Source organism: Manis javanica, chromosome 10 (assembly GCF_040802235.1).
Source record: "Manis javanica isolate MJ-LG chromosome 10, MJ_LKY, whole genome shotgun sequence".
Taxonomy (NCBI): domain Eukaryota; kingdom Metazoa; phylum Chordata; class Mammalia; order Pholidota; family Manidae; genus Manis; species Manis javanica.
Window position 1 is genome coordinate 19,515,481 of NC_133165.1, and position 20,246 is coordinate 19,535,726.

The following is a 20,246-nucleotide window of genomic DNA, read 5'->3' on the forward strand; positions in this document are numbered from 1 at the left end:
TCTTATAAGGCAGTTTAGCATGATAAACTCTGTTAGTTTTTGCTTGTCTGGAAAAAAATCTTTCTCTCCTTCAATTCTGAATGATAACTTTATTGAGTGGAATATCCTTGCTTGAAATTTTTTTTCTTTCAGCACTTTGAATATATCATGTCACTTCCACCTGGCCTACAAAATTGCACTGAGAAATCTTGATAGTCTTTTGAGGGTTCCCTTGTGTATAACCAGTTGCTCTTCTCCTGATGCTTTTAATATTCTCCTCTTGTCTTTAAATTTTGAGATTTTAATTAATGTGTCCTGGTGTGGATCTCTTTAGGTTCACCTTTTTTGGAACTCTTTTGGATTCCTGGATCTTCAGGTCTGTTTCCTTCACCATGTTAGGGAAGCTTTCAACCATTATTTCATCAAATAAGATTTCTGCCCCTTTCTCTGTCTTACTCCTTCTAGGAGCCCTATAATGCAAATATTATTAGTCTGTTTGATGTTATCCTATATGTCCCTGAAGCTATCTACCCCTTTTTTCATTCTTCTGCTCTGACTGAATTCCACTGTTGTGACTTGCTTTTGATCAAGGAAATGTTAACAGAAGGGACATGTGCCTCTTGAAGGCAGAGGCCAGTGCGTAGCTGAAAGCATTCTCTTTCCCTCTGCTCTGCTGAATGGCAGTGTCCCAGGTGGTTATGGCTCTGTGGGCCTGGGTTGCAATGGGAGAATGATCGGAGCATAGCCCCAGGTGACCAAGGAGGAGCACTGTTACAGGCTGAATGTTTGTGTCCCCTCAAAATGCATTGTGATGATATTTGGAGGTGTGGCCTTTGGGATGTGATTAAGTTGATACACGTTCATGAAGGATTTGTGGGCTTATAAGAAAAGACACCAGAGAACTTATTCTCCTGAATGCTATCATGCCATGGGAAGGACACATTAAAGAGTTGGCCACTGAAAGCTAAGAAGAGAGCTCTCAGCAGCCACCAAATCTGCTGGCCACTTGACCTTGGACTTCCTAGCCTCCAAAACTGTCAGAAATAAGTTTCTGTTGTTTAAACCACTCAGCCTCTGATATTTTGTTCTAGCAGCCTGAGCAGCCTACGACCACCAAATTGCATGAATGGAATTTGGGTGGTGTTTGCTACTGCACCATGACCTCATCTATCTTGACCAATATAGCGTCCAAATCCATGGATTAATCACTGTGCAGTACTGCCTCTTCACTGCCACCAGAAACTTCTTTATGAGACTTAATATTACTGAACAAGCCCTTTATTGTGTATTGCAGTCCAAAATGGAAGAAACCTAAAAGAACACAAAATTAACAACACAAAGGAAGAGCAAACACCAAGCCAGGTACATTGGCTCTTTAGCTCACCCATAAGCTGCAGACAGTTTCATTTCTTCTTTCACTTAAACCAGAGTGTGGGGAAGTTGGCCTTGGGCTAAAGGTGATAAAACAGCTCAGAGCCAGAATGTAAAGAAATACAAAGCTAGGAAACCCTGCTGAGTGAGTCCTGCAATGGCAGATTCCGAGGCAAAGATGTTCTCCCTCTCTTCTCTCCCTCTAACTTAGATTTCTCAATGTCCCTCAGAAGCCTTGTTTGCTTGTAGGCATGAAAAGGCTAATTTGACTGGAGCCAGCCCTCCGGGTCCTCTGCTAGTTTCCCACGAAGATTCCCTTTGAAAATCAGCTCCTCTGAACTCCTGCTTTCTCTTAGTGAAGTCAGGGTTCTTGTTTGCAAAGTTGAAGAATGAACTTAGCAAACACCCAAGGTAGGAGAGCCAGGGAGAGGCTTTTATTGAGAAATAAAGTGAAAGGAAAGAGCTCCTGCCTCACACCAGGAGGGGACAAGAGAGCCCAGGGTGGTGCGTTGTCTAGGGGATTTATAGTTCATTGAGGATTTTCAGGAATGTGGGTAAAGGGCTAGGGGTGCAGACTTGTACCATGTGCCCTGCCCCCAAGGTGGGCTGGGTTGTTGTCTGTTTGCTAGGGCTGTTTACAGTGAAGTCACGGGTTATGCTGAGGTACCCTTGCGGAACACTCAGACATTCCAGGCCAAGTTGCTCCTAGCCTTTTGACCTTTAACTGATCTCACTGAAGATGTCTATATTCCTAGTCTGATATCCTTTATATTGTTACATTTCCTTGACTGTAAATATCCTGCCTTACTTTTTCCAGAGGATCTCACCCTACTCTGACTACACCCAAGGCCCCTGTCTCATCAGCACTGTCCGAAGTGTCACTGTCTGTCAGGTGTTAAGAGTTTTTCAAAGTGGCTTCACTCTGATTTCCAGGGTGTCCTGATTATTTGCAGTTTTAAGGTTCACCATGTCTTTTCAGGGAAGTTTGATTTCTTCCTTTCAAATCATTGACTGCCACCAACAATCGCAAGACACAGAGCATGCAGACAGTGGTATCTGTATTATTAGATGATTTGAGAGGCAAAAAAATATCCTCCCATTCCATAAATATTGGTCACATGCCCACTCCATACTCGGCACTATGCCAGGCATCAAGGCATAACAGTGAATTCATTTTATATGTGGTTCTTACCCTAATGCAGTTTTCCATCAGGTCGGGGAAACAGAAAAAAAATGTAATAAATTAAGTACATACAATTGTGGAAGTGCTATTAAGGAAAAGGCATGGTGCTAATATACAGAATGAAAGAGGTACGTGTGGGTTTGGGGGAAGAGAGTCTGATGTTAGTTTGGGGTCTTCCAGGAAGCACTCAGCAAGGACGATGTGAGGTAATGCAAACAATGAGTATTGTGGGCTGAGTTGTTTCCCACCCCACCTGAAATTCATATATTCAAGTCCTAACCCCAGACCCCATAGGTCAGATTGTGACAGTATTTGGAGATGAGGTCATTCAAAAGGTGGTTCAGTTAAAATGAGGACATTAGGGTGTGCCTAATCCAACCTGAATGCTGTCCATATAAGAAGAGATGCCCATGTAAGGGATGGGCATGCCCAGAGGAAAGGGCCAGTGAGAAGGCAGTGAGAAGGCAGCCATCTGCAAGCCAAGGAGAGAGGCCTCAGGAGACCCAAACCTGGAACCCCTTAGGCTTGGGCTTGCAGCCTACAGAACTGTGAGAAACAAATGTCAGTTGTCTCGGCCCCATGGTCTATGGCTTTGATTCCGGCAGCCCTAGAACACTAATGCAGTGAGTTACCTCAGCAGCTACTGAGGCAGGATGAGCTGGGGAGGGACAAAGCAGGTGCTGCCTGTTCCCCATGCAGCACTTGTTCAGGTGGGCTGTATAACTGATGGAACAGTGTCCCCCAGAATTCTTGTCCACCTGGAAATAGGGTCCTTGCAAATGTAAATAGTGGATGATCTCAGTCTAAAAATCATTCTGTATTTAGAGCAGGCCTTAAGTTTAATGACTGGTGTTTTCCTAAGAGAAAGAAGAGGACAATGTGGACAGACACACAGAGAAGAGGCCACGTCAAGATAGAGGCAGAGATTGGAGCGATGCAGCCACAGCTGAGGAATGTCTGGGACCACCAGAAGCTGGAAGAGGCAAGGAAGATTTCTCCCCTAGAGGCTTCAGAGGGGGTACAGCCCCTTGATTTAAGACTGAAGACCTCCAGAACAATGGGAGAGTAAGTTCCTGTTGTTTTAAGTCACTCCATCTGTGGCAGTTTGTTACAGCCCCCACAGGAAACCAATAGAGGGGAAGATGTGCCTCTGAACGGCCCATAGGACCACGAGGAAAGAAAGATAGGGACTTTGCCCAGCTTCCTCCTATGTACTGTTTCCCTCTAGGAGACCGCGGCCCTGAATCCGTGTGCCTCCTGCTGCCGCTTTGGCAACCATGTGTGATAGTGGGGTTTCATCCAGGTCTGAAAATTATAAGGGGAGCCAGACCCAGATCCAGGTAGGGGGAGTGGCTGAAGGCCCAGGACAAGGGCACTGAGGTCATCTGAGCAGGAGATACTATGTGTCCAGTATAGATACCTGACTCTTGTGGCTGTGGTGAGAATTAAATAAAAGAATATGTGCAATGGGTAAACACACAATGCCGTCTGTCCGTACAATGGAATACTGTTTAACGTTAAGAAGGAAGGAAATTCTGATAACATGCTTCAGTGTGTCTTGTAGATCAATCTTGAGGATATTATGCTAAGTGAAAGAAGCCAGTCCCAAAAAGATAAATACTGTATGATTTTTCTTGTATTGAGATTCCTAAAGTAATCAAATTCATAGAGTCAGAAAGCAGAATGGTGGTTGCCAGGGGCTGGCAGGAGGGAAGATTGGGGAGTGAGGGTTTAATGGGCATAGAGTTTCAATCTGGAAAGATGGAGAATTCAGAGGCGGATGGTGGTGATGGCTGCTCAACAACGTGAATATACTGAATACCACTCAATTGTACATTTAAAAATGGCTAAGATGTTTTCAACGAACTGGAACAAATAGTTCAAAAATTCATATGGAAACACCAAAGACCCCGAATAGCCAAAGCAATCCTGAGAAGGAAGAATAAAGTGGGGGGCGGGGGGGATCTCGTTCCCCAACTTCAAGCTCTACTACAAAGCCACAGTAATCAAGACAGTTTGGTAATGGCACAAAAACAGAGCCACAGACCAGTGGAATAGAATAGAGACTCCAGACATTAACCCAAACATATATGGTCAATTAATATATGATGAATGAGCCATGGACATACAATGGGGAAATGACAGTCTCTTCAACAGGTGTCCAGGGGTTGAAAGCTTTATCCCCCCGTAGAACTGCTGTCGGTTTTCCCTCATCCTGAGCCTCACAGGACAGAGTGGACCGCCCCCGAGGGCTGAAAGGCTCTGGATCGGAGGCCCAGCACGGAGTCACGCCAAGACTCACCCCTGCCGCTGCCCCACCCGGTGACAGGTGGGGCCGCCAGGGCGACCAGGTCTCGCGTCTTCGCGCTGCCTGCCGGGAACCGGAGCCTTTTCCGGTTGCTCCGGGCCACGGAACTCCGACTCCCATCGGCCCCCCGGGAAACCGCATCGGGGACGCGCGGGCGCTGTCGGCACTCGTAGTTCCGTCCGTGCTTCCTAGCCGGAAGCGGGGACGAACGGGGCTGAGAACTACTGAGGCGAAGGTACGGGAGGCGGCGAGGAGTCAATCTGCGCGTTCGTGGGGTGGCCGGTGAGGCAGTCAGAGGTGCCTGGGTTGGGTGGAAGGACATCGGCTCGCACACACGAGGAGGGTTGAGCCGCCGCCGCCGCCGTCGCGGTTGTCGCGAGTGCGTAGTAGGGACTGGAGCTGCTGCGGCGGTGACGCCGGGGACTCTGTTGCTAGCCCCCAGCCCTTCTGCCTCCCACTTCCCCGGGTCAGCACGGCCTGCTCCTCCGCGGCCCGTCGTCCCCGCCTCCATTTCCCGCCCTCTCTTCACCACACACACGCCCGCCCCCCGCCCCCCGATCATGGATCCGGGCAGTGGCAACGGCGGCGGCGGGGGCAGCAGCCGAGGGAGCAGCAGCGACTCAGTGCCCGACTGCTGGGAACAGGCGGACATGGAAGCCCCCGGGTCGGGCCCGTGCGGCGGCGCCGGAGGCCTTTGGCGGCGGTAGCCGCAGAGGCCCAGCGTGAGCACCACAGCGCGGCCTTCAGCCGTCAGCTCCACGTCAGCGCCAAACCCTTCGTCCCCAACGTCCACGCCGCCGAGTTCGTGCCGTCCTTCCTGCGTGGCCCGGCCCAGCCATCGCCAGTGCCAACCACCACGGAGCCGGCAGTGGCGCGGGAGGCCCTTCTGGTAAAGGGGCCGGGACGCGGGAGCAGCCGAGCGGGAGGCCGGAGCCCAGCTTAATGGGGTGGGGGGACGGGTCTGCGGCTCGCCTCGCAGGGCGGGGGACGCGCGGCCTCGGGGCCTGGCGTCACGTGGGGCGCTAACAGCGACGCCGGGCGCGGGCAGCCCTGGGTGGGGCGGCCCAGGGTGGGGCGGCCCAGGCGCGGCGGAGGGCCTGGAGGAGCCGTAGCCGGGTGTCGGGGAGGGATCTGGGGCTCGTCCCTTCCTCGGGGGCCGCAGCTACCCACTAGAACTGAGAACCGTATGGGACGGAGAGGGGACCGCGGCCATCAGTGCCACGAGGCCCAGACGTGGGACAACTGGAACCAGGAGGTGGGTGGGCGTTGAGCGAGCCAGACCCGAGGAGCTGGGAGGACGAGCGCCCGAGTTTTCCCTTCACCTTATACCTAGAGAGAGCGTTTCTTGCTCCAGTTTCTATGATTGAAACTGTAATAACGTTTTGGGTATCTGGCACGGAAGTGTCCTGAAGGAATCCCAAGATGCATTGCAGTCTTGTGATCCGGCAGAAACTGTTGGCCATCACTTCACAGATGTTTTAGTTTTGTAAAGCATTGTGTAAGCTTGTAAAGTTAACAGTGTCAAAAGTAAGAGTTCCTCCTGTAATGTGTATAGGAAACTACATTGATGTGTGTTCTCTTTTTCTTAAGTGGGACTTGTCTTCTTAGTGACACGTTTAGAATTTTAATTTCGTCAAAATCGGATAGCTTATTCAGGCTGCGTGGTATTGTAAGTCACTCTTTATGTTCACGTGTCAGTAATTAGCCTGTTCAGATACTTGGTAGTATAGCTTAATAGTTGTCACGTGCCATTCTGACCATAGCTAGTAGACTGTTTTGTGTGTTTTCAAGTCAGGTTTGGTCTTTGAAAAGCTTTCTGTATTTCGGGGCTGCTTAAGTGATAGGATGACATGCTTTCAGGTACTGATGTTGTGGGAATGTCAAGTGAGTGAAGTTAACTATTCTCCCCTGTATAAAAAAGTGCTTATTTTACGAACTGTCAATATTGGCTTCAAGAGAGAAAGGAATGTACCTTGGTGAGCCAGGGTATTGGAGAACCAGATCTCAGATGTTCTTGGCAATTTGTGAGAATAGACTGTTGATTTCTCTTTGAAGTTCCATGTTGTATTTCCTAGATAAATGGACATCATAAAAGTCTCTGGGAGTTTAGCTTCTTCAGAAACTTGCTACAGTTTCTGTATTAGAGGCAGAGAGCTTGGAGAAGTACTTCTGTGAAGTAAGTACATATATGAGCACACTTTGAATTTGGTTGTTTGATTTTCTTGATGTTTTGCCTTTGAGCAAGGAAACTTAGTTTTTATTTCTTTGCTTAGATCAAGCAGTTTGGCCTACTTAAATAAAGTTCACTTACCAGCCCCTAAAAGTGCGCGGTTCCCCATACCTTATCATGCAGATTCCTTTTATCCAGCCATTTTCTTGTTTCTTTTTTGGACGTCCCTCCTCACTCTGGAGCCACCAGCACCACTCTGGCTAGACTTGGAACTCCATTTCCAGCTTGTCCACCCATCAGCCAGTGAGTCAGGAAGGGACAGCCATCCTCAGAGCAGTGATCTGGAGTAGGCATTGTTGGGTGACGAGTCTTTACCTCTTAGGTAGGAGAGCTGTCTTTCCTCTTACTGGCATGTGCCAACTTGCTGGTTTATTCTTACTCCTTTTCTCTGTGACACTGTTAGAAGTGGAGATGTAAAAATATGTAAGAAAGCGATTATAAGAAAAGTACTTTGTTACTTGGTGGTCAGTTTTTTTCAGTTTTATCAAACTGTTTTGGTGTTACTGACTTTGTCAACTGCTTCTACAAAATGCCAGTTCATATTTTTAAAAGTGTCCTCCTTAGGGTTGTCTATTGGAAAAGAATGGTTTCTAAATTGAGGTCCAGAGAGATGTGGGACTGTTGGATTGCATGTTTGAGCCCATATAGGTCCATAAAGTACCACCATCAGAGCAGAGAACTATGCGTGGAAGAAGCAGAGGAAAAAATTGAAACTTGCCCTTAGGAATTTACAAAGGGGGAGCCATAAAAGTTTCAAGTTTTTTTATAGTGAGGAAATAAACAGAAGGGGAGCATGTTTTCTTTGGTTGTTAAGCCCTTGTTGAGATTTGTTGTGGGTCCCTGTTGTTAAGCTGATTAGGAGGAAGAGCTCTTGAAGGAGGAAGTCTAGAGGTAGAACACTGAATGACTTCCTAACTGTTCCTGTCCAGGGTGAATATCTGTCATTTCTCCTGAAAACAGGCTAGTTGGGTTTTTCAGGTGGTTCCTTGAGCAGCCAGTTGCCGTAAATGTTTTTGCACAGTGTCAGAAGGCTGCTGGGTGGTTATGCCTGTTTCCAGCCATCCCAAGTCAAAACTTGGGATTCAGTGTTGATCTTAGCTCTCTGAAAAAGTAATACAGGTTTCCAACGGAATGATTCAGTAGAATACAAATTAAATGTAACCAAGTGTAATTCATTGAAGTTCAATTCTCTGCGGATCCAAGTAAATTGACTACGTGATGCTCTTTAAAGTAGAAGTCCTGAAATGAATGAAAATGTGGAAGACAAGGGTTGTGCGTAAGAGAACAAACATTTTCTACACTAGAATGTACTTATTTTACTTATTTTGAGTTTCAATTTGCACACAGTTCATTCTTTTTTATTGTTGAATGAGAAGTAAGTTTAGCGATTTAATTCAGGATTACTTGGTGTCTTAGTCCATTTGGGCTGCTGTGTAGTACCACAGACTAGGTAGCCTGTAAACAACAAAATTTATCCCTCACAGCTCAGGAGGCTGGAAGACCACGATCAGGGTGCCAGCCTGGTCTGATGAGGGCCTCCTTCCCTCTCTCAGATCAGATTGCTGGCTTCTTGTTCTCACATGGCGGAAGGGGCAAGGGAGCTCCCGGGGGCCTCTTTTATAAAGGAGCTGTTTGTGAAATGCATTCGTCAGGGCTCTGCTGTTATGACTTATGGCCTCCAAAAAACCCCACCTAAGTCCAATACTTGGGACATTAGAATTTCAACATATGAATTTTGGGGGGGACACAAACATTTCAGAGCATAGCACTTGGACTTGTAGAGCATCCAGGCTTCTGTAGTAATGGTGTGGTGTCCTTTCCACCATCGCACCCTTAACATCTCTCAGAACTCTGCCAGTAAAAATGAATATAGAATAAAACCAGCAGTTCTCAGAGGTGGAACTGTCTCCAAAACATAGCACATTGTATTATGGAACCTGAATTTTAAAGAGAAATGTTCTGTTTCGTAGAACATACTTGGTTTTTGATGGGTGTCTTTTAGTGGGGAAGGAATGTGCCTTTTTTAGTGACAGAGATATAACTCACACATCACAGAATTCACTGTAGTGGTTTTTAGTATATGCACAAAGTTAATGCAGCCGTCACAAGTACGTGGTGGATGCTTGCTAATCACTGAGTAGTCTCAAAAGTGACTTCTTCAGGGTCACCAGAGTAGAGTGCAGAATCTTATGTAATTGTTTTGTTCAGAAGGGCTCTTGGGCTTTATTATGATTTTAAGTGATACCTGTTGACTGAGAGATAAGTTTAGACAGAAGATAGATGATGTTCTTGACTGGATTTTCCCTTTCCCATGAGACTGAAATCCCTGCAGTAACAAAGTCTTCAGTGGGACAGTAAGTAAAGTAGGCAGAGAAGGTGAGGGGAAAATATTGTTCCAGGAGTGTTATTTCTTTTCCTACCTCATTTTCTAGCTAGTTATTTCTTACCTTGACTTAACCAATTATTAGATTTGGGCTCTTATTTCCTGACTTTACATGCTTGCTATGGCTCCAGCGTGAGGATTTAGGGAGTAAGTGAAGGCATTACATGAACCAGTGCTTTCCTTGTGAACAGCTATTTGAACTGGTAAGAAATTTTGATTGAGAACAGACCCTCTTTGGAGCAGCTTTTATTTACTGCAGGTTTTTGTACATGGCTTTGTTCTGTCCCTTGTTTTTCACCTTCTCTGGAATTGTACTGCAAGAAAAGGTAGTGATTAAAATTTCTGAGGGCGAGTTAGGGAAGTAGAGAAGATGACAAATTTTAAGCCTTGTTTTGTTTTTGTTTGCTGGGGAGGAAATGTCTTAAAGTGTTAAAATATTAATGTTTTTCTAGTCGAAGAGAAAGGAATGAAAAGGATTCGATAGTCTTTTGTGGTGAGTTGGCAGTATTAGAATGGAATTTTTTGAGATGTAAGTCTAGTTTGTGCTCAGAATGATGTATAGCAATTAATGAACAAACATTTTTGTGTTTACAGAACGCAGGATACTGTGCTGGGCACTTGAAGTGACACCACAAGATGAATTAATCGTGGTCCTGGAGTCTAGAAAGAGGTCAGACCCCCAATTTACTCTACTGGAAGACATAACATGGTTGAGAGGGTTTCAAAGCTGAGCAGAGGAGTTGTTCATAGGTGCCCTTTGTAACTCATTTCAATCTTATCCTAATCATAAACCTAGAGATACATTTTCTGGTACTGTTCTTTGTTAATACCATAAGTGTTTTTTAAGTTCAGATATAATTCACATAAAATTTACGTTTCTTGTGTTTCGGTATTTTATTTCAGCTTGCTAGGAAATTGCTGGAGTAGAGCATCAGTTACCTTTTTACACTGCTTGGTGCTCATACCTAACAGTGAGTTACTGCCATTATGAAATTTTGATTGAGAATAGACGCTCTTTGGAGCAGCTTTTCTTTACTGGTATGTCTATTGGGCATGTTAATTAAGAATTTCATCATTAAATTCACAGTTCTTAAATTATTGGGAAGCAAGAATATGGCCACTAGGTGAAAGTTCTTGATTATTCTGACATCCTTAGGCTTCTTTTTAAGCTGTCATTTGTGGATTCATACCAAAGCTTCTTAAAAGTGGTGTCCTTGTTTTCAGTGGTTTATAACAAAGCAGGCTATGCTGTAGGTGTATTTTTTTCTAAGTGACTTTGTTTTAGGAAATGTAGTTGTCACAGTACTCCAGGTGGAGCCAGTTCCCCATCATAATTCTGCTTTCTAGGTGAGAGAAACAGTAAGGATTTCTTGAGCATCTTTCACCAGCCTAACCTAAGAGTGGTTACACCCAATCCAAACCACATTCCATCCCGGTAATTGTAAGCCACTCGCCTTGAAACAAGCAGAAAGTGCATGCCTTAGAATGTCGTTGGGGCAGCTTCTGGGTTGACCGTTTCTATAGAAGCACAGTGGGCTACTGTACTACTCAGTGGTGTGTCCAGCTCCTTTGGGTGGTTGGTTGTCTGCAAAGTATTTTAAGTTCACCTACAGTATTTTTGAAGTAAATGGGGTATAAATTATAAATAAACCTATGTTTTAGGGCTGTTTGAAAAACATAGTGGATCTTAGTTACTCTGCAGAAAGCCCACTCAGGTGGATGTGTGTCATTGCTTTTAGTGAATGAATAGTTCGTAGAATGTTAGGGCTGAAAGTGACCCTGGCAGTGTAGTACAGGTTTGTCAGAGAAAGAAACTGAAGCGTACAGTTACTCAGTGACTGATTCAGTGACAGTGGAGTCTGGAATTTGTTTGCCAACTGCTAGCTTAGTGCCCTTTCCATTACACTGTGCTGTTGACAGGGGAGAAGGGCATCCCTGGGGCTAACATCTTGACCACCAACCAGCATGGATTTCCTGAGAGAGGCCCTAGAATTTGCCTTTCTTGTGTTTATTCTTCAAAAGTTTTGTTAATATGGGGCTTTGAAAAGCTTGTAATAATAAACTTATTGAGCAGTTACCTGCTTCATATGCTTTTATCTTCACAACAATCTCTTGAGGTTATGTTGAGCCCTTTTGTAGATAAGAAAATAAGGCTCAGAAAAGCTAAATAAATGAGCTGACATCTCCTAGTAAGTGGAGGAGCCAGGGATAGACTCTACATCTGATTTCAAAGCTTATTCTAGTAGTAATAACACAGGTAGTCTTCTCCCTCTTATTTGCTATGAAAAGGTCTTTTTGGCTGAGACACTTTTTCAGAAACTGAGTCCATGAGATTGTGGCCTATGGCACCGCCTCCCTGTTCTGTCTCAGTAGTAGCAGGGTGACATTGTGATAAGTAGGCAATGCTCTACTTTGAAATTACTTCTTCCTACATTTTAGGAAATAATGTGAGATCATTTGAAACAGCTCTGTTCACCGCTATAGCATTGTACCTTTTTATTTTGAGAGCATAGGTAGTTAAGGCAAAACCATGGACATTTCATGTGTTGTGTGGGCATTTGGCTGTGATGTCTGCCTTTACTGGTTCTCAGTATTGTCTGTGGGAGAGAAATACCTCAGGCAGGCGGATTTGGTTGGGAGTGTATGGTCATCTGGCTGCTAGAGAATTTTTAGTTCCTTACGCAAATTGTACTTGAGCATCTCTTCAGTATTGTTTCTCTAACCCCTTCTTGGAAAACTGACACATACAAAGTTGTTTTTAGTCTATTGAACCCTGAAGGAAATGCAGTAAATATATAGGTGGACTGCTACAGATGGTGAGAAAACTGAAGTGATAAGACTATAAGGAACTAGTGACCTATGAAAACCAAAAGAAACGGCTGCAGTCCAGGCCCAATGAATTACATACTTACTAGGTATGTACACCATTTCAGCCTGTGGAGACTTTACAGGAGGTGGGAAAAGGCTCTGTGTTTCAGAAAACCACAGTCATTCTGGAAGTTTCTAATGTCTTAGGGAACCAGAACTGAGATCTGTGTGTAGGTGTGCTTACAGCTGCAAGAAGGATCCCACCCTAGAGTATCTCAGAAGAACTATCCTAAGCTGGGTAATGGGGTGTGTGGGGGGTGGGATAAAAGTGGAAGGTTTTGTACAACTGAGTATAATCATTAAGAGGATCTAGAACTTGCACATAACGGCTCTTTAAATTAAAACTAAATGTTTCAATTTAAAAGTCAGTTCCTTGGTCACAGCCTCCTTTCAAGTGCTTAATAGCCACATGTGGCTAAGTGACGGTCATATCACTGCACAGAAACAGAACTTTTCCATGATTGCAGAAGCTTGTATTGGACAGAATTTTGTCACACAGTTTCTTACTTCAGTGTAGTGTAAGACACTGTGACGTTTGCAACAACACTGAAGTTTTTATTTATTAATAGTGAACACCATTTAGCTGCCAGGACTAAGAAATTTAAGTAGGATGACTTTTACATATTGTTGTTTTGTGTGAAAAGAGATGAAAGATTAGTTTTATATATCTAAAGCAGTACACATTTAAATTGCTGATTTATGGACTATGTGGATTAAGCACCTTAAGAGTTGGCCAGACGTTATATTTAAAATATAACTTGAATTGAAACCTGGCTTTCACAGCCCACCACTAGTGTGGCCTTCACTGTACCCATGAACTGGCCAAGTAAGAGTCTCTGTGTTAAAGACCTTTGATCCATAATCAAATCTTTAAAAAAAAATTGTTTTTAAAAATTGAGGTGAAATCCATATGACATGAAATTAGCCATTTGAAATTGGACAGTTCAGTGGCATTTGGTACATACACAGCGTTGTGCAGCTTACTACATTCTCATCGCCTCCAAAGGAAATCATCCTCTTTAAGCAGTCATTTAACACTCCCCTTTTCCCAGCTTTTGGCAATCAACTATTTACTTTCTGAGTGTATAAATTTACCTATTGTGAATATTTCATGTGAATGGAATTGTACACGTGATCTTTTGTGTCTGGCTTATTGCACCATTATCAAATTTTAAGTAACAGTTTTAGGATTCACATTATCATTTGTGTTAAACCATAGGCAGTTCTGTTGCCTGACTGTCTTTTGGTAAAATCTTTCACTTGTTTTAAAATTTTTGGTAATATACCTTGTATCATAGCCAGTTCATTAATCTTCCTTTATCATAAACAATAGCATTAGTTTCTTTTAGTTTGAGGTATGGCAGTTTTATTAACTAGAACACTTCTGATAAACTTTCCCACCTAATTACAATTGTTCTTTTTTGAATACTTGATGAGGGTGTGCTCCTGATGAGGATGTATCTTCTGCACATGGAGATGCCATTAGAAAGTATGAAACTGCTTTCTCTCCTTGGGAGGTTTACTAACTTCTCCTTGACTAGCAGATACGAAGCGTGCAGGACTTGGTAATCAAGCCCCAATGGGTATGTTTGCCAGCCATGAAAAAGTGACTTTGGACCTGGTAGAATTACAAGCCTATGCACATTAGTAGCCAGTAAATCTGGATGTGATGTATATTATGAATAATAGGAGTAGAATGAGAAAGGGTTGGAGATGTGTGTGAATGCGTATGTGTGTGAGAGAAGAGACTGGGTACAAATACACTGACAAGTTTCAGTGTAAAGAACATGTTGCTGTAGCTGTGATTTTTCTGGTTCATTGTTCCAAAGTCATCAGTTCGCAGATGTTGCCACCATTGCTATTTGAATTGTGATGTGATCCATGGTCTGAATGCAAAGATAAGCTTTTTTTCTTCCATCCTGGGGTAACTATTGTCAGCTTCTGATTTTGAGGCCCTTTAATGTCATCATTATGTGTATATTAATAACTTAATTGCTGTTTGTACTTGACCCTGTCTCTGCCTCTGTAAGCTGTACAAACTGAAGACAAATGTGTTACAAATGTAGGGTGTTTTGAAAAATAAAACCATGAATAGATTTTTATTATGCTGCATTATGCAGCCATAGAGATAGTCTTATGACTGATGTCACTGTCCTGAGAGGTCCCTTACAGCCTGAGGCATGTATTGTGTATTTGTAAATCTAAGAGTTGGTTGTAGAACCAGGTGTTGAGGTGTGTGTACTGTTGGGTCTTATAAAGCCCATTTGCAGTTTGGCATGTCTTATAAGTGATGGAGAGCCCCCCATACTGATTGTCTCAGTCTTCCTTGCCTTACAGTGCTTGACTATCCGGTGTCATCACTTACTTGGTTTACTTTTACTAAGGGATTTTCAGCAGGGGCTGTGTGAGGAAGGGCAAGGTGGCATTTGTGTAACTTGGAGAAGCCCATTCTAATACGTCAGAATGTTAGCTAAGTTACCGCTTACTTCATAGGGTTGGAGGGGTGGTTAAATAAGATAGCAATCAGCACAGGAGGGCGCAATAAAAATTTAAGTGGATTTAGGGTAACTTGCCACAACCTCCAACCCTGCCTCCAGCACTGTGTGGATTTGTGAGTGTTTCTATCCCTGTCTGGCCCATAATAGATGTGCAGTATATGTTAGTTGATAGAATTGAACTGACGGCTCATTACATATTAGGGAGTGGGGAGTCACTTGCTGAATATCTCCTAGGTGCGAGGAGTTCTTTAATTGCAACTAAACAAATGCATACTCTCATTCAGTGCTCTGAGCAATCCTGTCAGGCAGCTGGCATGTCATTTCCATGATTCAGTGAAATAATTGCCTCTCACCACTTGTACGTGGCACTCTAGGCTTTAAAGCCAGGAGTCAGCCCAGTGCTGGCCTCTCAGCACCAGTGTCTGCGCCTCCTCCATCCTGAGGTTGGCACGTCAGCCTGATCTCCGAGCACTGCCTGACTTTCTCTGGAAGTTGAGTAATTTTTCCTTACTATACCTGTAAACTTTTCTTTGAAATAGGAAGTGAAAAAAAAATCTTTTGTGAAGTAGAATTACTGTTCCTTCCAAACCTAGTTCAAATGCTTTTTCCATTTCTGTTAACATCCTGCTAATCGCATAGGTTGGGGTGTCTTAGACCATTCACTCTACCTTCCTGCACCTGTCCGGTGTTGCCCCTGTTACCTCTGTGCTTTGCCTCTCCAGCTGCACTGTGCCGCGGTGGGAGCCATGCTGGTGTTGCTGGCTGAGGTGTCTTTCCATTTTAAGGTCATCCAAATACCACTGTATGGGATCATCTGCAGCAGTGACACTAAGTATGTCACTTCTCAAGAGATGTTGGTTGCCCTTTACCTTTCAGGGGCAAGATACTCCTTTCTTCACTACTGCATGTTATAGAAGATTGGGCTGAAAACTTTTCTTGACTTACAGGTCTTAACACTCCAGGGGAGTGATTTTAAATATAACTTTCGCAGATTATGAATTCAGTGTTTATTGGCGTGCAGGATTTATGTGACTTCAAATTGTTCAGTGTCTTTTCTGCATCTTGGAGATTCTTTAAAGCAAGGGCACTTTCATACCAGAGTATCATTAGGCTTTCAGATATAAAAAGAAATTTAAACCTTTAAGTGTCAGTATATATTTCTCATACATCTCTTTCAGTGATATCAAATAGATTTCAGTGTGACAATTGTGGAAACTGGATTGTTGCTTGATCTTAGAATTCTAGTAGAGAGACAAAGCCAGTGTCATTTTAATCATCTTTTCTGAGATGTTGCAAGGGCCCATTCATATTTCAGGGACTTTATACGAATGTCCTTTTTACTTTATTGGTATCAAATAGAATTTATTCAAGGATCTTGATGGTAAAACATGTATGATTATAGAATTTTAAAAGGGCTAATCATAGCCTTCTTTGACTACAGCTACCAAGAGAAACTAGAGAAGTAATGTGTCTTTGTTGAGCAAAATCATTAATCTAATCTGTGTATGCTGCTGAATACTCTTTAAATATATGACAGAAAAGTTTTTGAAGCAAAATATGAGAATAAGCATACTTTTATAAGTACATTTCAGTAAATAAAAGAATTCAAAGTTGGCTGTGATTGGTAGATTTTTACACGTAGGTTAAACAGACTTATAGTTTGAAAACCTGAGTTAGTTGCCATTAGTTAGTTCTGGATTATTGAGATTTTGTTGGGTTATTGAACTTAGGTTTTTAGTGTATTTTAGAACATAAATAAAATAGATGTATAGCTTCAATTTTTAATAGAACTTATTTCTATTAAATAGCACCTGTGGAACCTTCTCAAGAGGAACAATCATGTGAAGGTAAGCATCTATAATATGACTCTTTGAATATCTAATTGAGAAAACATTTAAGTTGCCTGTAGTGTATAAAGCTAAATATTGTTTTGTAAATATATATTATATCTCAATTTCTTGTCTAGGTTCAAATTCAGTTGTTAGCATGGAAGTTTCAGAACCTGTTGGTAAGAAAATTTCTGACCATATTAATATAGTATTATGAAACTCTTTCACTCAAGATTTAAGGTGCACATGTAAGTGTTACGATTATTGTAATGCCTACATTTAACACTGACATTGAATCTTTGTGTTTGGATTAACCATGCCATGATAAATTTAGTAGTTGTCAATATAGAGGAATTGGGTGGAAGAATGCTAGTCAGTTTAAATAGTTATACTTGTTCCATTTACTTTGTGAGAATCCTTCCTTTGTGTAACTTTCTTATTTTTAAGGGTTTTATATTTACAAAAATTTGATACCAAAGATATTACTTGTAGAGGGAAAAGAAAAGAGCCCCTAAATCCTGTGTTCTGGTTTTAAACTTTCCCTTTTTTTCCACTGTCAGGGCATTTTGATGATGGAGTTACTGGGTTGTTACAAACGATACATCCGCTGTTCACATTTTGTTTGTCCTTATGAAATGAAGCTTTATAAAAATAGAAATCTCTCGTAGTCTCTGAGTCAGCTCTGGTGTCAGCAGTGAGGCCAGCTTGAAAGCTATTATCCATTTCTGTTGTGAAAGATACTTTCCTATGTGTCACTAGACATTGGAAACTGGAACTAAATATGCAAAGTTCTATTTGTTGTTTAAAAGCATCTGTGTTTTAAAGTATAGACTCTAAATTTTTTACCAGAATACTGAGTTAAAATACCTTATTTCAGTAGAAAATGGGGAGACAGAAATGTCTCCAGAAGAATCATGGGAGCACAAAGAAGGAATCAGTGAAGCAGAGCCAGTGGGTGGCTGCTTGGGAGGTGGCAGGCCCCAGAGGAAAGTGCCCAGGAGATGATGGAGGAGGAAGAGGAGATACCAAAACCCAAATCTGTGGTTGCACCACCAGGTGCTCCTAAGAAGGAACTTGTAAATGTAGCATTCATTAGGCATGTAGGTAAGTTGCGTTCACAGCAATAAGAAATGACCAGAGTTACTGTGTACAACAAACAGAACATCTTACTTGGCTGCTTGGAGATGTTTAGTGAAACTGGAATTGATCTAAATGTCTTGACTTTTAACTTGATTTTTTAGCTGGCAAAAAATTGCCAGCACTTTGTTCTTGAAGGTTGGGCCAATTAACAGTTATATAATGGAATAGAAGCTGGAAGAAAATAAGCTACAGTATATTTGTATGATGCATAATTGGTCTCTAGACCACTGATGATGGCTCAGCATATTATGACATTTATTAACATTCTAGAAAATGTGCCTATTTTTTGTGTGTGAGCTTCAGTTACTCTGTTAACTTTATAGGATTGACTTTACTAAGTAGTTTGATTTTGCGTAATGTAAGAAATTAATTGGAGTGAGTTCTGCATGCTAGTCAGGTTGCTGGTTTAGCACAAAACACCCTACTTTATTTATTCAGGTGTTCTCTGTCTGACTTACTCCCAAAATTGTGAAAGGAAAATACAGGATTATGTGTCCTTTTTTCTTCTCTTGATCTCTGGCTTCCCCTCTTCTTTTTCAGTAGCCAGGACCCTTTTGAAATTTATAAAAGCACACCTGTATCTGCTAAGAGTGAAAGGCAGGCTGGCCACCTAAATGGAGCTCTCAGTCCTGCTCTGCTCTTGCTGTCCACTGAGGCTCTGCTGGGGTGATTTATATTCTGTGGTTGATGTGCTCTAAGCTAACGGTCAGGGAGGAATCTGTCCAAAAATTCATTTCTTTATCAGTAAAGCAGTTCTCAGTCATTGTTGAACTGCAGGGGATCTTAGCAGCTTCATTTTACGAAGAAGAAGGTAACTAGCCAGAGCGTGTGCCCCAAATTCCTATCATTTCAGTGGCTGTTGCAAGATGTAATTATATCAGCTAAATGATTTGGTGTATTTAATTGTTGGTATTTGGGGTTTTTGTCTTTTACACCTGGTTTACACATTGTTGATTACTTTTAGATGCTGGCAAGTCAACCATTGGAGGACGAATAATGTAAGTATTTTCTGTTAAATAATAGAGTGAATTTAATGGAATGTTTTGGGCATGCCCCCCCCTCTGAGTGTGGCTTTTTTTCCTGTATAGTTTTAATGTTATCCATAGATGGACTGCATATCAAAGGGGCATCAGATGAGACACTTGCTAAAATGCAAATCTTATGGCAGCACTTACCTGCTTGGAATCTTTCACTCTCTACACAAACCTTTCACAACAAATTCAGACTTCTTGAGATGATCTATCATGCTCTCCTGGCCCTCTGAAAGCCTCCCAAGTCTTACTCTATTTCACACATACATGCTTGCTCTTGTGTGTATGCACACATACACATTCATGCACCCACACATGCACTCCAATAGTTATGTAAGTATATATGCAGCTCTTGCAATAGGATAACTTTTTAAACTATACCTTTACAACTTCACACAGGCACCTTCTTGTCTCCTACCCTTCTTTTCAACATTTAGACTCAGAGCAAATATTTTTCTGATCCCCACAGTTTGGGGAGAATGAATCCGCTTAGAACTGTAATTAATACCAATCTATGCATATGTCTACCCGGTGTATCCCAGCCATTCTAGTGGAATTTTACCTGGGTGTTTCTGCATTTCCCAGTGGAGTTTAAGTACCTTGTAGGGAGAGACCATGGTTGTTTGTATACAAAGTTTGGTACAGGGAATATAAAATAACTAAATACATTTTGTAAGATAAATGACAAATTAATAAGTTTATTTCTTGGCATTATATGTGGAAATTGATATTTCTCTCCTGGTTTTTTACTGTGTCTATTTTAAAAACATGTAAAAAATGTATTAAGTATAAGGCCAGTTATCCTACTATATAAACAATTAATATGTACATACTATGGAAAAATCATTTTATCCTACTATACAAAAAATGATTGTTAGCCTTTTGTTTTATTTCCTGAATTATATCCACATGTGTTTACAATTTAATATAAAACAGAATATTGTATAATTCAAGTTTTTAACATGTATCTTTAAATAAAAAAGAATGTTATTTTTAACAAGTTGACTATAGTCATCTAAATTGTAGGATAGTAGCTTGTTATTTTTAAAGAAAATAGTAACTTTGTTTGGAAGAAATTTTAATGAGCCTTTTAGTTATTCTAAGGAGAGAATAGAGTAGATTGGAGAGACTGAGACAAATTGGGAGTTAATTTGCTCAGTAAAACAATGCAAAAGAGACTCCCCTTCTCACATTACAATAGAATTGCTGATTTTCAGCAGGACACACAGCTGACTAAAACGAAAACATTTCCCAGCCTCTCATGTAACGTGACAAAGGGCTACACAGTAAGATGTAAGAGAACTCTTCCTGCAGCTGCAAGGGAAAACTGGTGCATATTCCTTACCCTTCCTCTTCATTCACTCCTCTATTCTGCTTCTTAGAATGTGCTATGATGGCTGGAACCCTACTCATACACAGACACTTC

General features: G+C 42.2%; 1 protein-coding gene across 1 annotated transcript in view; it reads left to right on the plus strand.

Moving 5' to 3' along the window:
• LOC140843706 (uncharacterized) overlaps nt 1-19,820 on the plus strand; it is a 98,245-nt gene extending 78,425 nt beyond the window's left edge. Inside the window, exons 5-10 of the mRNA XM_073214158.1 lie at nt 3,398-3,598; nt 10,049-10,124; nt 16,629-16,667; nt 16,787-16,828; nt 17,530-17,753; nt 18,754-19,820. Coding sequence (XP_073070259.1) covers nt 3,398-3,598; nt 10,049-10,076 — 229 coding nt within the window. The 3' untranslated portion in view covers nt 10,077-10,124; nt 16,629-16,667; nt 16,787-16,828; nt 17,530-17,753; nt 18,754-19,820. The remainder of the gene's footprint in view (nt 1-3,397; nt 3,599-10,048; nt 10,125-16,628; nt 16,668-16,786; nt 16,829-17,529; nt 17,754-18,753) is intronic.
• Nucleotides 19,821-20,246: the final 426 nt, after the last annotated feature.